This window comes from Schizosaccharomyces japonicus (genome assembly GCF_000149845.2).
Source record: "Schizosaccharomyces japonicus yFS275 unplaced genomic scaffold supercont5.1, whole genome shotgun sequence".
NCBI classification, from domain to species: Eukaryota; Fungi; Ascomycota; class Schizosaccharomycetes; order Schizosaccharomycetales; family Schizosaccharomycetaceae; genus Schizosaccharomyces; species Schizosaccharomyces japonicus.
The window spans coordinates 415,558-431,054 of NW_011627860.1; the positions used below are offsets into that span (position 1 = coordinate 415,558).

At 42.0% G+C, this 15,497-nt stretch overlaps 7 protein-coding genes across 7 annotated transcripts; 4 read left to right on the plus strand and 3 right to left on the minus strand.

Annotated features, from left to right (window-relative positions):
• Positions 1–367: 367 nt before the first annotated feature.
• Positions 368–2,728, plus strand: SJAG_02288 (tRNA nucleotidyltransferase). Its single transcript, XM_002173462.2, has 5 exons — positions 368–1,102; positions 1,171–1,419; positions 1,466–1,793; positions 1,859–2,460; positions 2,502–2,728. Exons 1-5 carry the CDS (start codon positions 848–850, stop codon positions 2,646–2,648), a joined length of 1,581 nt encoding a protein of 526 aa, XP_002173498.2. The 5' UTR covers positions 368–847; the 3' UTR covers positions 2,649–2,728.
• On the minus strand, positions 2,633–5,576 carry SJAG_02289 (inositol polyphosphate phosphatase). Its single transcript, XM_002173463.2, has 6 exons — positions 5,385–5,576; positions 4,982–5,340; positions 4,699–4,925; positions 4,129–4,645; positions 3,719–4,073; positions 2,633–3,666 (listed from the first exon to the last, which is right to left on the minus strand). Exons 1-6 carry the CDS (start codon positions 5,436–5,438, stop codon positions 2,734–2,736), a joined length of 2,445 nt encoding a protein of 814 aa, XP_002173499.1. The 5' UTR covers positions 5,439–5,576; the 3' UTR covers positions 2,633–2,733.
• A 225-nt stretch (positions 5,577–5,801) lies between these two features.
• Positions 5,802–8,467, minus strand: SJAG_02290 (homocysteine methyltransferase). Its single transcript, XM_002173464.2, has one exon. It carries the CDS (start codon positions 8,398–8,400, stop codon positions 5,968–5,970), a length of 2,433 nt encoding a protein of 810 aa, XP_002173500.2. The 5' UTR covers positions 8,401–8,467; the 3' UTR covers positions 5,802–5,967.
• On the plus strand, positions 8,442–9,499 carry SJAG_02291 (steroid reductase). The gene has a single exon (XM_002173465.2). The coding sequence runs from the start codon at positions 8,473–8,475 to the stop codon at positions 9,298–9,300; it is 828 nt and encodes a 275-aa protein (XP_002173501.1). The 5' UTR covers positions 8,442–8,472; the 3' UTR covers positions 9,301–9,499.
• A 67-nt stretch (positions 9,500–9,566) lies between these two features.
• On the plus strand, positions 9,567–11,568 carry SJAG_02292 (GTPase Rbg1). The gene is made up of 3 exons (XM_002173466.2): positions 9,567–9,932; positions 10,033–10,723; positions 10,803–11,568. The coding sequence occupies exons 1-3, from the start codon at positions 9,773–9,775 to the stop codon at positions 11,050–11,052; spliced, it is 1,101 nt and encodes a 366-aa protein (XP_002173502.1). The 5' UTR covers positions 9,567–9,772; the 3' UTR covers positions 11,053–11,568.
• SJAG_02294 (ATP-dependent DNA helicase) lies at positions 10,542–15,492 on the minus strand. The gene is made up of 2 exons (XM_002173468.2): positions 12,921–15,492; positions 10,542–12,870 (listed from the first exon to the last, which is right to left on the minus strand). The coding sequence occupies exons 1-2, from the start codon at positions 15,200–15,202 to the stop codon at positions 12,768–12,770; spliced, it is 2,385 nt and encodes a 794-aa protein (XP_002173504.1). The 5' UTR covers positions 15,203–15,492; the 3' UTR covers positions 10,542–12,767.
• Positions 11,809–15,239, plus strand: SJAG_02293 (5'-methylthioribulose-1-phosphate dehydratase). The gene is made up of 6 exons (XM_002173467.2): positions 11,809–11,950; positions 12,014–12,037; positions 12,101–12,178; positions 12,220–12,273; positions 12,314–12,483; positions 12,526–15,239. Exons 1-6 carry the CDS (start codon positions 11,865–11,867, stop codon positions 12,720–12,722), a joined length of 609 nt encoding a protein of 202 aa, XP_002173503.2. The 5' UTR covers positions 11,809–11,864; the 3' UTR covers positions 12,723–15,239.
• Positions 15,493–15,497: the final 5 nt, after the last annotated feature.

Genomic DNA, 15,497 nt, shown 5'->3' on the forward strand with positions numbered 1-15,497 from the left:
GATTTAGTGAGGAGAAAGTTATATGAGAATTCTTAATCGCGTTTCATTTAACCTTTAAAGATTCGTCATTTACTATGCATAGTTTATTTTCGTTACTTGTTTCTTTTTTTTTTTTTTTTTGAGTTAATGTAAATGAACTTATGGCGTTGGTCATTAAGGTTCGCTTAGATAAAAGATACGACTGATTTGTAGGTAAATTGCGAATGGCAGAAATATCGAATGTATGAATGTATTTAATATTACTCCCTTGTTTGGGAAAGTATACGTATGTGGCTCCCATAATTTTTTTTTGTTTTTTTTTATTTTATTTTATTGCAGTGTATTGTAGTTTAGAGAAACTTTGGCACTTGACAAAAATAAAGATACTCAGTGAATAACTGAACGAATTTATACAATTAGAGAAAATATTAAAGTTCCTTAATCAATTATATAAATACAAACCTTGTCTCTCCAATCTTCTCCCAAAAAAAATTATTAAAATCTTTAAAAATGATTAATTAAAAAATATCCAATGGAATACTAATCAGCTATTGAAGATTTTCAAAATACCTCCTTAAATGCAACTGTTTATAATTCCTCACTTCCTGATTTTCCGTCTGAGTTTCATAGAAACTGTCGAGTTGCTCATTGTTGATATTACACTTTCTTATAACGGGCAAGAACGAAAATAACAGATTTATAATCATCACAAAACAGCTCCATAATCACTATTGATGTGCTAAATCGGCATACCATATACCGATTTCTTCCATTTATACATACCGTCTTAGCTTACCTAGTACTAAAAAGGGTCTATACCAAGAGCCAACTTTAAGGCATTTTCATTAACAAAAACTATCGTTTCTGCATGTCAAAGCTGTTGAAGGGTCTCAAACTTGGATTAGGTTCTCATATTTCTAGTAACTTTAACGCTTTTTTACCTTCTACTTTCTTAAGTCGTTATTATAAAATGTCGCATATTAAAAGTTCTTCTCAGCATGTTACTGTTGCACTTGATGACACAGAAATCAAAATATGCAACCTTCTTGACGCAGTATCGCGACAATGTCCGGAAAACAAAACACCGACTTTACGTATTGCTGGAGGTTGGGTTCGTGACAAGGTATGAAGTTGCTTCCATTCAATTCAACAATGCATACATACTTTACTAACATAGAGAAAAACGCGTAGCTTCTATCGATTCCTTGTCATGATATAGACGTTGCTGTTGATTGCATGTCCGGCTTCGAGTTTGCCCAGCTGGTTCACAGATACTGTGAGCAAAACAATATTCAAAATAGTGGTCGTGTAGTAAGAATCGATGCCAATCCTTCTAAATCAAAACATTTGGAGACCGCTACTGGCCGTTTGTTCGGAATAGATGTCGATTTCGTCGGATTACGCTCGCATGCTTACACACATCATTCTGAAGAGAACAAGGTAACTATCCTTCGATCAATTAAAATGACAACTAACAATATGTAAGTTTGGAACCCCGCTCGAAGATGCGCTCCGGAGAGACACTACAATTAATTCTTTATTCTACAATATCCATACACGCTCTGTTGAAGATTTCACAGAAATGGGTTTAGAGGATCTTGAAAAAAAAGTGATTCAGACACCTCTACCAGCTATGGAAACATTTTCTGATGACGCCCTGCGTGCCGTTCGCTGTATTCGTTTTGCAAGCAAGTTTCAGTTCAGCATACATCCTGAAACACAAGCCGGCATTCAAAATCCAGCGGTGCAGCATACTCTACTCCACAGTATAAGTAGAGAGAGGATTGGAACAGAAGTGGAGAAGATGCTTAAAAGTACGCTTACTTGTCTCTTCGAGTTTTATGTGATTCGTATCTGTTTGCTAACAACCTTTAAATAGACAAAAATGCAAAGCTTGCTGTTGATTTAAGCTATCAATTACACATTGCTGACGCTATATTTGGTCCGCTTCCTGATGTTCAGTCGAAACTTCAAGGAACCAAATCCGCGACAAACATTGATATCTTTTCAGCGACAAGTCTCTTCCAACAGTTAATTGTTTCGGACCCTGCATATAAAAATCTTTCAGTCGACGATATATATATGATGTGGTTGGCTATAGCCTTTCTTCCGTGGCGATATGTAACTCTTGCTCAAGGCAAACAATACAAGACGCTTCCTTATTTTTTGGCAAAAGAAAGTCTTAAATTGGGAAACAGTGTTGCAAATTATCAAGATTACCTTTACTCAAACACAGACAGTATCACAGACTCGGTGAATCGGGCACACAAAGCGGCTTACGAACTACCGGCATCTTTTTATGGTGTATTAATCCGCTCGCTTGATGCTAATTGGAAACAGGCCATCTTGTGGGCACAGTATTTAGAATTTTTGAAACAGCCTGATAACAAAGATCAAGTCAAACAGAAGTACATGGGTTTCTTTAATAAAGTACAAGCACTACAACTTGAAAATGCATACCAGCTAAAACCCGTTCTTAATGTATGTTATTCTGTTAGCTTTCATCCAACTAACTTCGCCAGGGAAAACAAATTGCCAGTTTACTAAAAATCAAAGCCGGACCCCAAATCAAGGACCTACTTTCTCAGCTTATTGAATGGCAATTTGACCACACAAATGCTTCCATAGCAGAGTGCGAGCAATTTGTTAAAGGGTTAATTACACAATAAGAGTTAACTTTCACTCTGCGATTTTTAGGCATAGAAACAATATCATTATCATTATAAATATCGATTATACATATAAAAGGCGTAATCACTTGTAATTCGTTAACCAAAAACTGTAAAAAGCGATTGTTTCAGCTGGCGCAATGTCAGTTGAGCGTTTAGCTTCGCTCAGTCGTTTTTCAGTCTCGAAATAAGCTTTGTAATCAAGCACACGGGCATCACTAACAACTAGTTCGCTCAGGTCTTTCTGAACCAGCGACACCATTTCGTCAGTCGAGTGCTCGGACTTGCTCTTAGAAGACAGCTTCTCAGAAGCAGAGTTTTTGAATTCAACAAACAATTCGTATTTATCCAAGTCTTCCTTCTTGATGTCAATGGACTCCCACATGTGCGTAGACTTTCGTGACCGATGGGTATAGTTAGAAGCTGAAGAGTAACCCCGGCGATGTCCGCGACCTCCATTCTTCTTCCCGCTGCGCTTTTGTCTGTCGCGTTTGTATGGCTGGCTAATAACAGCTTGTTCTGCAGGTTTTCGACGACGCAAAAATGGATTAAGACCGTGTTCATTAACTGTAGTATTAAATGTGGACAAAGGAAGTATGGTGCTCGTGAGCATAGGGAAGAAGCTTGATGGGGCGATATAAAGATTTGAATACATGTTAAACAATAGTAACTCATGAAGGCCAGTAAATTTTGAAGACATGTACAACTCGTCATAACTTCGAGAACTTGAGGCATGTTTAGAATTTTCCGCATACTCCAACGACCACCGGCGTAATCGAAAATGCATGTTGATGTATAAAGGAGTCCACCAATGTTGATAGTTTCGTCGAACAACCAATCCGTCATGGAATCGCTTGCTAACACACTCTCTTGGCACAGAACCAACACTAAAATTCTTTCCCTGAGTTGTGAAGTTTCCAAGAAACAAATCTATGGCTTCTTGACGTTGGACATCCACGAAAGTGTTACTGTAAAATCGCTTGATACTTTCTATAAGATCGCGAGAAGTGCTTGACCACTATCACTAAGTTAGTTTGAAACAATGTCGTTGTGGTTTTGTAAAAACAAACCTGGTTGTTCCGTTGATATGTTTGTAAAGTATTTACAAGCAACGATCCTCCGTACTGTAAGGCAATGGCATCGCCGTGATTATGGTACATCTCAGTCAACAAGCGTACTGCATTTGAATCATAAAAAAGCTTTGGCGAAGATATCACACCTAATTTGTACAATTGATGTCCAAACACTGTTTTTCCAATAATGAATTGTGCCGCATTCGTCCGATCAAGACAGTCAATGCAATTCACACGAACAATACCCTCTTGAAAGCTAGCTGGTTCGAAGCTCGTAGCAGTAGAAAAGAACTTTGTTTGTTTAATAATGTAGTCTGCCATTCGCTCGAGCACCTTAATGACAGGTTGATTTCTGATACACATTAATAGTTAATCGATGATTGCTTCGTCAGTGAATAACAACAAACCTCTTTACCGCATTCGACATATCCCAAGCAAGATACTGAATCTTCTTGTCTTCCGGGAGAAATTGGTTTAAGTATGCAATTGCACGCTCATATTCATCCAGCAAAATTCCCTCCCGTCTAATTTTTTCCTTCGCCTTGATGAGATTAAGAACAATACACGGGGAACCATACTGTCCTAAAAGTCGATCAAAGTGAAGTGCTGTTACAGAATAAAACGGGTCTCGAAGGGTAATATCAATTGGTGGTTTCGGCGTCATGTTGTTGAAATCTTGAGACCAATACAATGGGATGCTTCCTCTGTGCTGCACATAACTCGTATAGCCAGGGTATCCGTTCGTTTTCACGTCAGACGGAAATGATGAGACTGAACCATCAGAAACAATCTGTTCCGTTTCGACCTCGTTGGCCACGAAACCATTTTCCTCTAGGCCACGTTTCAAATAACGAGCACCGGCAAAATGCCGCGATCGTCGAGCAATTAATGTGACCAGAATTAGTTTACCACAACTAATTAGTTCTAAGTAAATTAGTAAAAGAAGAATACGTGCAGATGTATTGCTTATCGCTTACTTGCTTGGTCAACGAAACCATGGATGATGGGAATGCACCAAGGCGAGTCAAACCCAAAGATAGCAGTAAGTGGTTTCAAAATGTGACGGTTCCACATAAACATTTCTCGCACACCATTCTGTAAACGCGGGTGCGTAAAATTGTACTGAGTCGTTTGAGTAAGGTCGTACGTATAGCTAAAGTAAAATGCCTTTGACAAGTCCAAACGCTGAATGCATGTCATAAACCTAATGTGTTAGCCAAAGAAGGATAAAATGATCTCGCAGGTTCATCTTTTCCATACCATTTTTCCTCGTTAGAAACAGTTGTAGCATGTAAAGTCAATGGAATTAATTCTGTCTTTTCCACATGAAAAACATGATGTCCACCAATGATTGCTATCGCACTTGCTTCCACACAGACATATAAATAATAACCAGCAGTGAATCGCATGAGTCCAAGGATTGCACGGGCATCAGCAATATGCGTCAATCCACCAGTTACAGCATTTCCACTAGCCAATGAATCAAGAATGCTATTCTTTTGAGCCGTATTGTAGACTGTTTGGCCTTCTTGCATTTGAAGTCCTCGTTTGGGACACCAGAACAGCTTCAGAATAGTATACTCATTCTGGCTTGATTTTCGACATACGATATAAAACCACTAAAACATGTTAGAAAGCGAAACATAATTTAGACTACTCGTACATTGTTTGTTTTATAGATGCCGAATGAAACAGAACCATGGTCAGTTTTCAACATTCTTTTGTTATCTACCGGAAGAAACGTTGAGAACTTTGAACAAAAGTATAAGCAATTAATTAGTAAGTTATAAAAGCATTATTGAAACTTGTTTTTGGAAGAACTTGGATCTGCAATGGATGTTATGGGTAACGGTCCATGTCAGTCGACGCGGCACCAGTATCAATCGCCTCAAAGCTTATCGCAGTAAATGACGTGGGGAAATGTTTATTGTGAATAAAGTTATTTAAAATTGAAAGGCGAACCCTAAAGGCGACAGATGCACCAAGTTTAGGCACACCCAACACAGAAAAAGACGAAAACAAAAAACAAGTTACACTAAAAACCAACACTACTAACACCTCTTAAGCTCCCACCCAGTAATGTAGATGTTTCCCAAATTTTTATTTGTATTATACAAGTATATTTTCCGTTACCCTCAGTTGAAGAGAAAAACCTAAGACAATCATTACACAAAAAATCGTAACAAAGTGGAACGGCAGTGCCTCTCTCACCCATGTTGAATGTTGAGAGTTAGATGAAAAGACATCTAAGCGTACTGCTCACGAGCTTGGCGGGTGGCAGCAACCATGTTCTCCAAGTCAGCCTTGGTCTCAGGCCAGGCACGAGTCTTCAAACCACAGTCGGGGTTGATCCAGAGACGCTCCTTGGGGATGTGCTTCAAGAGTGCATCAATACGCTCCTTGAACTCGGTGACGGGGGGAACACGAGGGGAGTGAATATCAAAGAGACCGGGACCAATGCAGGAAGTGTATTGGCTAAGGACGTTGTTCAACTTCATGTCAGACTTGGAGTTCTCAATAGAGATGACATCGGCATCAAGACGCAAGATAGAGTCGAAAATGTCGTTGAAGTCAGAGTAACAGAAGTGAGAGTGGATTTGAGTCTCGTTCTTGACACCGGCGGTCATCAAACGGAAGGCGTCAATGGCCCACTTCAAGTACTCAGCCCAATCCTCAGTGCGGAGGGGAAGACCCTCACGGAGAGCGGGCTCGTCACATTGGATGACGCGGATACCAGCAGCCTCCAAGTCTTGAACCTCGTCACGGAGAGCGAGAGCAATTTGTTGAGCTTGAACAGAGTCAGACACATCATCACGAGGGAAAGACCAACGGAGAATGGTGATGGGAGCAGTAAGCATACCCTTCATGGGCTTCTTGGTGACAGATTGAGCATACTTAGACTCCTTGACAGTCATGGGAGCAGGGCGAGAGACATCACCAACAATGATGGGGGGACGGACACAACGAGAACCGTAGGATTGAACCCAACCGTTCAAGGTGAAAACGAAGCCCTCCATTTGCTCACCGAAGTATTGAACCATATCGTTACGCTCGGGCTCACCGTGGACAAGGACGTCGAGGCCAACCTCCTCTTGGAAGTCGACGACGCTCTTAATCTCCTTCTCAATGAAGGTTTGGTAGTCGGCCTCAGTGATCAAACCCTTGGTGAACTTGTTACGAGTGACACGAATCTCCTTGGTTTGGGGGAAAGAACCAATGGTGGTAGTGGGGAACAAGGGAAGCTTGAGGATCTCTTGTTGAGCAGCAATACGAGTCTCGAAAGGAGCAGCACGCTCGTGCATGGCGGGGGTGACAGCAGCTTGGCGGTCACGAACAGCCTTCACGTTGGTGATGGGAGACTCAGCACGAGCCTTGACATCGGCGGCGTTAGCGTCCAACTCGGCACGAACGGCAGCGGGACCCTCCTTCACAGCCTTAGCAATGACAGCGAGCTCAGCACACTTCTCAGTGGCGAAAGCGAACCAACGCTTGATCTCGGGCTTGATTTGGGTCTCGCTCTCCAAGGTGTGGGGAATGTGGAGGATGCTGGAGGAGGAAGCGACGATAACGCGCTCCTTGCCAAGAGCAGCAACAGCCTTCTCGACCAAAGCAATGGCCTTTTGGAAGTTGGTCTTCCAGATGTTACGTCCGGAGACAACACCAGCGGAGAAGACTTGCTCCTTGGAGAGGATGGGGAGGACAGCGTCCAAGTTTTGGGGAGAACGGACAAGGTCAGCGTGGATACCAGCGACGGGGAGACCCTTCAAGACTTCAACGTTGTTCTTGAGAGCACCGAAGTAGGTAGCGAGCATGATCTTGGCACCGGCCTTGCCGATAGCCTCATAGGCGGGCTTGAAGCCCTCGAGGATCTCAGTGGGGAGGTCCAAGACGAGAATAGGCTCGTCAACTTGGATCCACTCAGCACCGGCAGCAACAAGCTTGCCAATCAACTCGACATAAACGGGAACGAGCTTGGAGAGAAGAGCAATGGGCTTGACCTTGGAGTCCTTGGTAGCCTTAGCCAAGTGGAGGAAAGTAAGGGGACCCAAGAGAACAGGGCGGGTGTTGATACCGGCGGCCTTGGCCTCGTTGAACTCGTCAACAGGCTTGGTAGAGTTCAACTTGAAGTCGGTGGAGTCAGAGACCTCGGGTCTCATGAAATGGTAGTTGGAGTCAAACCACTTGACCATTTCTTGGGAGGGAACGTCAACGGTGGCCTCTTGTCTACCACGACCCATAGCGAAGTAGACGTCCAAGGGGGAGAGACCAAGGTTTTGGTAACGGGTAGGGATGGCATTGAACATGAAGGAGTGGTCCATGACATGGTCATAGAAGGAGAAGTCGTTGGAGGCAACGATGTCAACACCTTGGGCCTTTTGGAGCTTCCAGTGCTCAGCACGGATGGCCTTAGCAGTAGCAAGGAGCTCTTCTTGCTTGATCTTACCGGACCAGTAGGCCTCGGTGGCCTTCTTGAGCTCACGGTTCTTACCGATACGAGGGAATCCAAGAACGCTGGATTGCATATTTAACTTTTTGCTTAACCTAGAAAGGTTCTGAGAGAGGGGTAACGGATTTGGACGAAACACACCGAGTGATGGGCTTTCGGAGGGATGAGAAGCTCGTGCGGTCTTTATATATAGGTAGCTTAAGTCACGTGAGAAAAACCGGTCACAGGACATTGCGTCAGGGAACGAAATTTTCGCTTAAAATGAGTGTAGCCGGAAGATATTGGAAAGATAATTGCGCTTGTTATGGCAGTGTATGATCGGTATTTGTTGCTGTTGGAGGTGTATATCGCGTTAGCCGCTCCGGCTGTGCTATTTGTGGATGCACCGCACGGTAAGTTTCGTAATCAAAGCCGATTGTTTCGGAGTGGTTTTCTGCCTGGACGTTTCGGTTGGGTGCTAATGGAACTGGTTGCTCCTACTACGTTTGTTTATGGACTGATTCTGAACGAAGGGTTCGGTCACGTCCAGTGGAACCCGAGAATTGTTGTTTTGTGTATGTTCTACCTAATCCATTACATTAACCGCTCGCTAATTGGGCCGCTTATATTTGCCCCGCATATAGCCCCAATGCACGTGTCGGTGCTTATCTCGGCTATCGTCTTTAATTACCTCAATGCGATGGGGATGTCGGGCTATCTAGTGTCCCTTAGTAAAGGAAACGAACGTGCTTCCACGACCCTGGCGTTTGTCGCAGGGCTTGGGTTGTGGGCCTTTGGATTGTATGGAAACGTGTTCCACGATAACATCCTCTACGAACTGCGACGTCAGAAGCTGCGGACTTCGTCGGCTCCTCAACAAGGAAACGAAAATTCGGAGGTTAGCAGGGACGGTTACCGTATTCCCTTCGGTGGCCTGTTTCGCTTTATTTCGTGTCCTAATTATTTTTGCGAATGGATTGAGTGGACAGGATACGCAATAGCCTGTGGTCCTTCAGCTCGGCCAATGATCGCATTTGTTGTTGCTGAAATCCTGTTTATGTTTCCAAGAGCGAGAAGCACACACAAATGGTACCAAAAAACGTTTTCTTCGTATCCTCCACAACGAAAAGCCGTCATTCCCTTCGTCGCGTAGACGGAGAGGCAGCAAAAGGAATAATTTTCTGCGACCACTCTTGTGCGTTTTGCTTGTGCCACTTTCCTCTTAACGATTTTTCTCTATAATGACCTAGTATATGAATTATGAATGTTTACAACGTGTACGCGTTTGCATTTATGGACACAATACGTAAGAGTGCGGTAAACATAATTAAAGATCTTTTTCGTTCTGCACAGCAGTGTCGTAGATTTTACTACAGCACATTAAATCTCGTTAAACTAAATTGTCCGCAAAACGCCTAATTCATATCAAAATCTTCACAATTCAATTTCCAGTACGTTGAAACCGGCCTTAATCCCTCTAAACGAACACATATTGTTTTATGGTGGCGGACTAGTTCGTCCACGAAAGTCCTCCAACAAACTCACCCACAAGGACTCACCACCAAAAACCCATTCAAACCTTAACTTGGAAACTTGTCCTTAGCACCCTCGCTCAAATCAGCAAAATGACGACTGCGGAGAAAATTAAAGAGATCGAAGATGAGATGGCCAAAACCCAGAAGAACAAGGCCACGGAGAAGCATCTGGGTATTCTCAAGGCCAAATTGGCCAAACTGAAACGAGAACTCATCAATCCTCCTGGTGGAGGCGGCGGCGGTCCTGGCAGTAAGTTTAAAAACAGATTTCACGGTTGGATTGTTTCTTCTGTCGCAACTGGGACATCCAATTTTTAATGAATGTCGTGCGAGATACTAACTATTGTAAGTCGGTTTTGATGTTTCGCGTACAGGTGTTGGTACCGTTGGTTTCATTGGTTTTCCTTCCGTTGGAAAGAGTACGCTTATGAGTGAGCTTACTGGAACGGTTAGTGAGGCAGCCGCATATGAGTTTACGACCTTAACCACTGTTCCCGGTGTAATGCATCATAACGGTGCCAAGATCCAGATTCTGGATCTTCCCGGTATTATTGAGGGTGCTAAAGACGGTCGCGGTCGTGGTAAGCAGGTCATTACTGTCGCTCGTACATGTAACCTCATTTTCATTGTGCTGGACGTCATGAAACCTATGTCTCACAAACGTATCATCGAACAGGAACTCGAAGGTTTTGGTATCCGGTTAAACAAGGAGCCTCCCAATATCGTTTTCAAGAAAAAGGATCGTGGCGGTATCAATATTACCAATACTGTGCCCTTGACTCGTATTGATCATGATTCCATCAAAGCTGTTTGCAACGAATACCGCATCAACTCCGCCGATATCGCCATTCGTTGCGACGCTACAATTGACGATTTGATTGACATTCTCGAGGGCAACCGCGTTTATATCCCCGCTCTTTATGTGCTTAACAAAATTGATGCCATTACATTAGAGGAATTGGAGCTGATTAACCGTATTCCCAACGCCGTACCCATTTGCGGAAGCAAGGGTTGGAATATTGATGAATTGAAAGAAAAGATGTAAGTTATACCGCTGACCTTGTTCGTACGCTTTGCAGGATAAACTAGCCCGTTTTTTACTGATTGCTAACTCACGCAGGTGGGAATACCTGAACTTGACTCGAGTTTATACTCGGCCTAAGGGTCTTGAACCAGACTACTCGGAGCCTGTCATTCTTCGTTCGGGCCATTGTTCGGTGGAGGATTTCTGTAACAACATTCACTCGAGTATTAAGTCCCAATTCAAGCATGCCTATGTTTGGGGAAGAAGCGTCCCATACCCCGGTATGCGTGTTGGTTTGAACCATGTTCTAATGGACGAGGACGTTGTTTGCATTGTTAAGAAGTAAGTGCTAGACTTCTAATTCTTTGCATATTACGTGGTTTGCGCTCTGGGTCTTTTATGGCAGACCACTTAAAAAGTTTTTTGGTTTCTTGAGGTTAATATGGTTCATAAACAACACGGCTGCACGTATAAAGTAGAGCTTATCATCAGGTGAAAGCGGTTTGAGCGAATCGACCATGAGTTTCGTCCATTTAAAAACGTTGTGGAATGGGAATAACGTTTTAGTGAATGAGAGGAAACTTTTTTCTCTAGAAATGTTTTGAAGTTTACCTTTGCGGGTGATCACTCGAAATGAGATTAACATCCTTTGTAATAAGGTTCATTGTGGATATCTCAGAAACACTTCGTATGGACTGAACCCGGCAAACCGAGGCGCGTTCGTGAATCTTAAATTCCCATTTTGTTAAATAATCAAGTAAACTACTACTTTATACATTTAGTTATCCTATATGTGAGTTTAATTTCGTGTATCACTTGCCGTACGTTCATGGCAACAACTATGAGTTTAAACGTTCATTAAGAATTAATTGTTGCTCGAAAATGTACTGACAGATACTAATTATTGTCCGCCTAAATTAGATGTTTGCTTGGAGCGCAGACATTCTCATCAGTTTTTAATGTTGTTTGTATCTGAGATTACTCTTCTACTATTCTGTTTATCTCACTTGGCACATCTGTTCGATCGCTTCCTGTTAACCTTGATTAAGTTATTTATTTAGCGAGTTGTCTCTCATCGAATCACCACTTGAATTATCCTCAATCTGAAACAACATTTTCTTCCATACATAGCCTTTAGTTTTTCCTATCATAAATAGAATGCAGCAAGACTTATCCAGTGTCGTAGAATTGGTCATCCAACTATGTAAACACTTTTACGAGTTAGGTTGGATGCGCTTTGGAAGGTTTGTCAAATAGAACTCCTAATTAGTATGAATAGTCCAGTATGTGCTAACATAACTGCTTAGCGGATCCTATTGTCTTAAGTCTGGGTATAACCGAATTATATTATTTTAAAATTGTCATTCACTTGTCCCTGACACTTACGTCTGTAGAGATCAATTTTTATGCCCTAAAGATCGAGTTCAACGAGAGTTTCTCACGAACGATGATTTGGCTTTAATAAGTCTTTCGTATGCAGACATATTTTTGCTTTATTTCTAACGGGAATCAGAGAACCCGAGTCGACACAAGTAGAACTTGCACCTATTTTTGCATATCTTATCCGGTAAAATATTGCGACAACTCCATGAACTGACCAGTTTCAGTGAGAAAGAGGCTGTAGCCATAATTTACTCAACCTCACAGGCTGCCGTAGCTATTTCCACAAATACTGATGAGGAATTTGTCATCTCGGACAAGGAAATGATTAAAGGTATTCCTAAAGGTACCCCCAAAGATGGTTATTTGTCCTGCTTTGACACGTTAAGAGTTCCAGGTATGCCCAAGATATTTAGTTTGCCAAGTATTGACGAGACAGTTATTGAAAATGGTGATGTTGCCAACATCTTGAAATCAATTCAACAAGTAACGCAATTGAACTCTTCCGTCAATGCAGTGCTTATACGAGGACGTGGAATCATTGGATGGGGAGTAACATGGGAAAAAGCGAAAACTCAAATGGAATGTTACGACTATTTGCTTGAAACATCATTCCGCCTCCAGACTTGGCTTTAGTTTTGCGTGAATAAACCCAAAAGGAAAAGCAAAACGCAATACTTACTAGAACTTGATGTCTGGGAGATCATTCTGTTCTTCGTCGCTATCCCAAGCAGCTTTCTGCAATAACTGCGGTTTTTGAATACTGCGATGACCAATTGTTGAGCTAATAAATTATTAGTATTTATATCAATGCAAGGGTTAAAAAATACATACGCGCCGTTCCCTAAAAGCTCTTTTACGGTTCCGCGGTTTATTTCCGGTAGCTTGCCGTGCTTCCTTTCACGCTCCTCACGTTTTATGTCGTCCAGTAAACGATTCCAACTACATATGATATTAGGTCGGATGCCTCGTATGGAGCGTATAGTTTGCTTTAATCCTTTGTAGCTGGATGAATGTGAAATGCGCCCCGTGCGCCCTCCAATAAGCCATACATCAGGCCCTGTCTCCAAATACATCTGCCGATCCTTTCTAGTCTGTTGATATTTTTTGAACAAGTCTGGATGCCGTTCTGTCCAATCGTCTTTTTCGTCAAGCAAAAACTCCTCTTCCTCAACGGGTTGGCTTCGTTTCCCCAAAGATGATACTTTAATAAAACCCAAAAGCGCATTTTCTGGCATAAAAAACTTCTTCTTTGTTTTCTTTCCGTTGCGCCTTGTAGCCACTTTGTTCTCTACTGATTTTGATTCTATGTTCTCTTTAGGAATCTCAATCACCTTCTTAACACATTCAGGGTTATATTGTTTAGGAAGAATTCGGTAAGATTTGTCAGAAAGAACGATACCATTGCCACTAGACACGTTTTCTTGAATAACGCGATAGGCATCTTTGGCTCGTGCCCACTTGTTTTCTTCTTTTCCCCTCGTAAGTAACATAGACACATTTCCTTCACGCTTTCTGCCTGTACGACCCATTCGTTGAAGCATACGAATAGGTGAAGAAGATGCATCGTAACAAATAATTAGATCGACTTCGCCGATATCCAAACCCTCTTCGCCAATGGATGTTGCAATTAGAGTGTTGATTTCACCTTCGTGAAACTTCTGTACAGTCTCATTTTGTAACTTTTGAGACATACCTCCAGCCTTCTTTGCAGATTGACCCACGAAAATGGCAGAGCGAACAGTCGGTGAATTTCTTGAAAGCAGACGATGAATTTCTTCTGCGCTAGATCGAATTTCGGCAAACACCATGATACGAGTATCTTTATTTTCTCCAAAATGATTCAACACAATTTCTTGCAAATGCTCCAGTTTTGGATGCCCTAAGAAATCAGGCTGTGAAATGTAGCAACTCATTTCACTCATTAAATCAATGAATTTTTGATCATGGAGAACTCGCTTCTTATACCCGGCTCTTCCTTTCGAGCATTCCTCTTGTATTTCCTTCAACTTGGAGTAGAAAGGTGTGATACCATGGTACAATAATAGACCTAATGGATAAGCGAAGGTTACTAAAGCATCAAAAGTGTTAAGAACATCCCACCTCTGGTTATTCGTGTAGCTTTGTCCTGCGGTAGCAAGAAATTTTTGTTTCGCTTGCAATAAAGTAAAAGCGGTAATGTCTTTAATATCTCTAACCCAATAAAGATTACCTTTTGTGAGTTTGGTAAAGAAAGGCTCCAATAACTCGCAGTATCGATCACGAATGTCGCAGAGTAGGGGGTTTAAATCAACGGGATAGCAATCGACATTCTTTTTGTAGACATATTGGGCAATATCAATACTGTTTTCATTGCGAATTTCGATACATGAGATGTGAAGAGAGTCCACAATACTCTGTACTGTGTCAATCTTTGATCCCGGTGTCGCAGTCAATGCTAGCACGCGAAAGTTCCTATTGCCCATATAAATTAATCGAACAACCTCGACATAAGAATAGTTACCCAAGCTGCGATGAGCCTCATCAACAACAAGACATGATATTTTCATTCTGTCACATATACCACGTTTCAGATCATTTTGCAACGTCTGTGGGGTTAAAAAGAACACCTTTTTCTCCTTGTATAATTCTGCTCGAGTAGCAACAGGAACTTGACCACTCAATTCAGCAGTACACGATTTTGGGATTCCAGCTATCTTATAGCATGCTTCCATTTGCTGGGTTACAAGAGGTTTCGTTGGCGCCAGAAAAACGACATAACTTTGGGGAAACCAACGAAGATAGTTCATCATCAGCACCGCTGCAATGAATGTCTTTCCCAAACCTGTCGGCAGTGCGACTAGTACATTTTGAGTCAGAGCTTTTTTAACAATGTTGAACTGATAATCACGGAGTTCAATATTGATTGGATAAATCCAGGTCTTTGCTGCCTCTGTGTCCAATTGGTGCTGTAAAGTGATATTATCCTCTGTGACATTCCGATTCATAAATTCATCAATAGATTCTCCATTTTTTAATATGTTTTGTGTATTCTGATAGGTGTCTTCTATTTGTTGGACAGCTTCCTCATCAATGTCGTCCCAATCGTCATCACTCAAATAAGGGTCAATTGCCATTTTTCGACAAGAGAACAATAACAAACCGTCACAAGCCTTAATTACAAATTCGGTGATATTCCCTTCTTAGAATTTAAATCGTACATAGGTTCTTATTTCAGAATCAGATTTTAATTAGTTTCGAACGCAGTAGCAAAACTTCCGCTTTTTCAACTATAAAATCGGTGTAAGTAATTATATTCCACCTGTTGAAGAAGGAGTCACATTCCAAAAGGGTTCCAATTGAATTTTAGCAGAATTCGACAGCAATTGCGGCGAGGAGCTGTAAGGCTCTGGTTAAGTTCGTGGAGGTGGT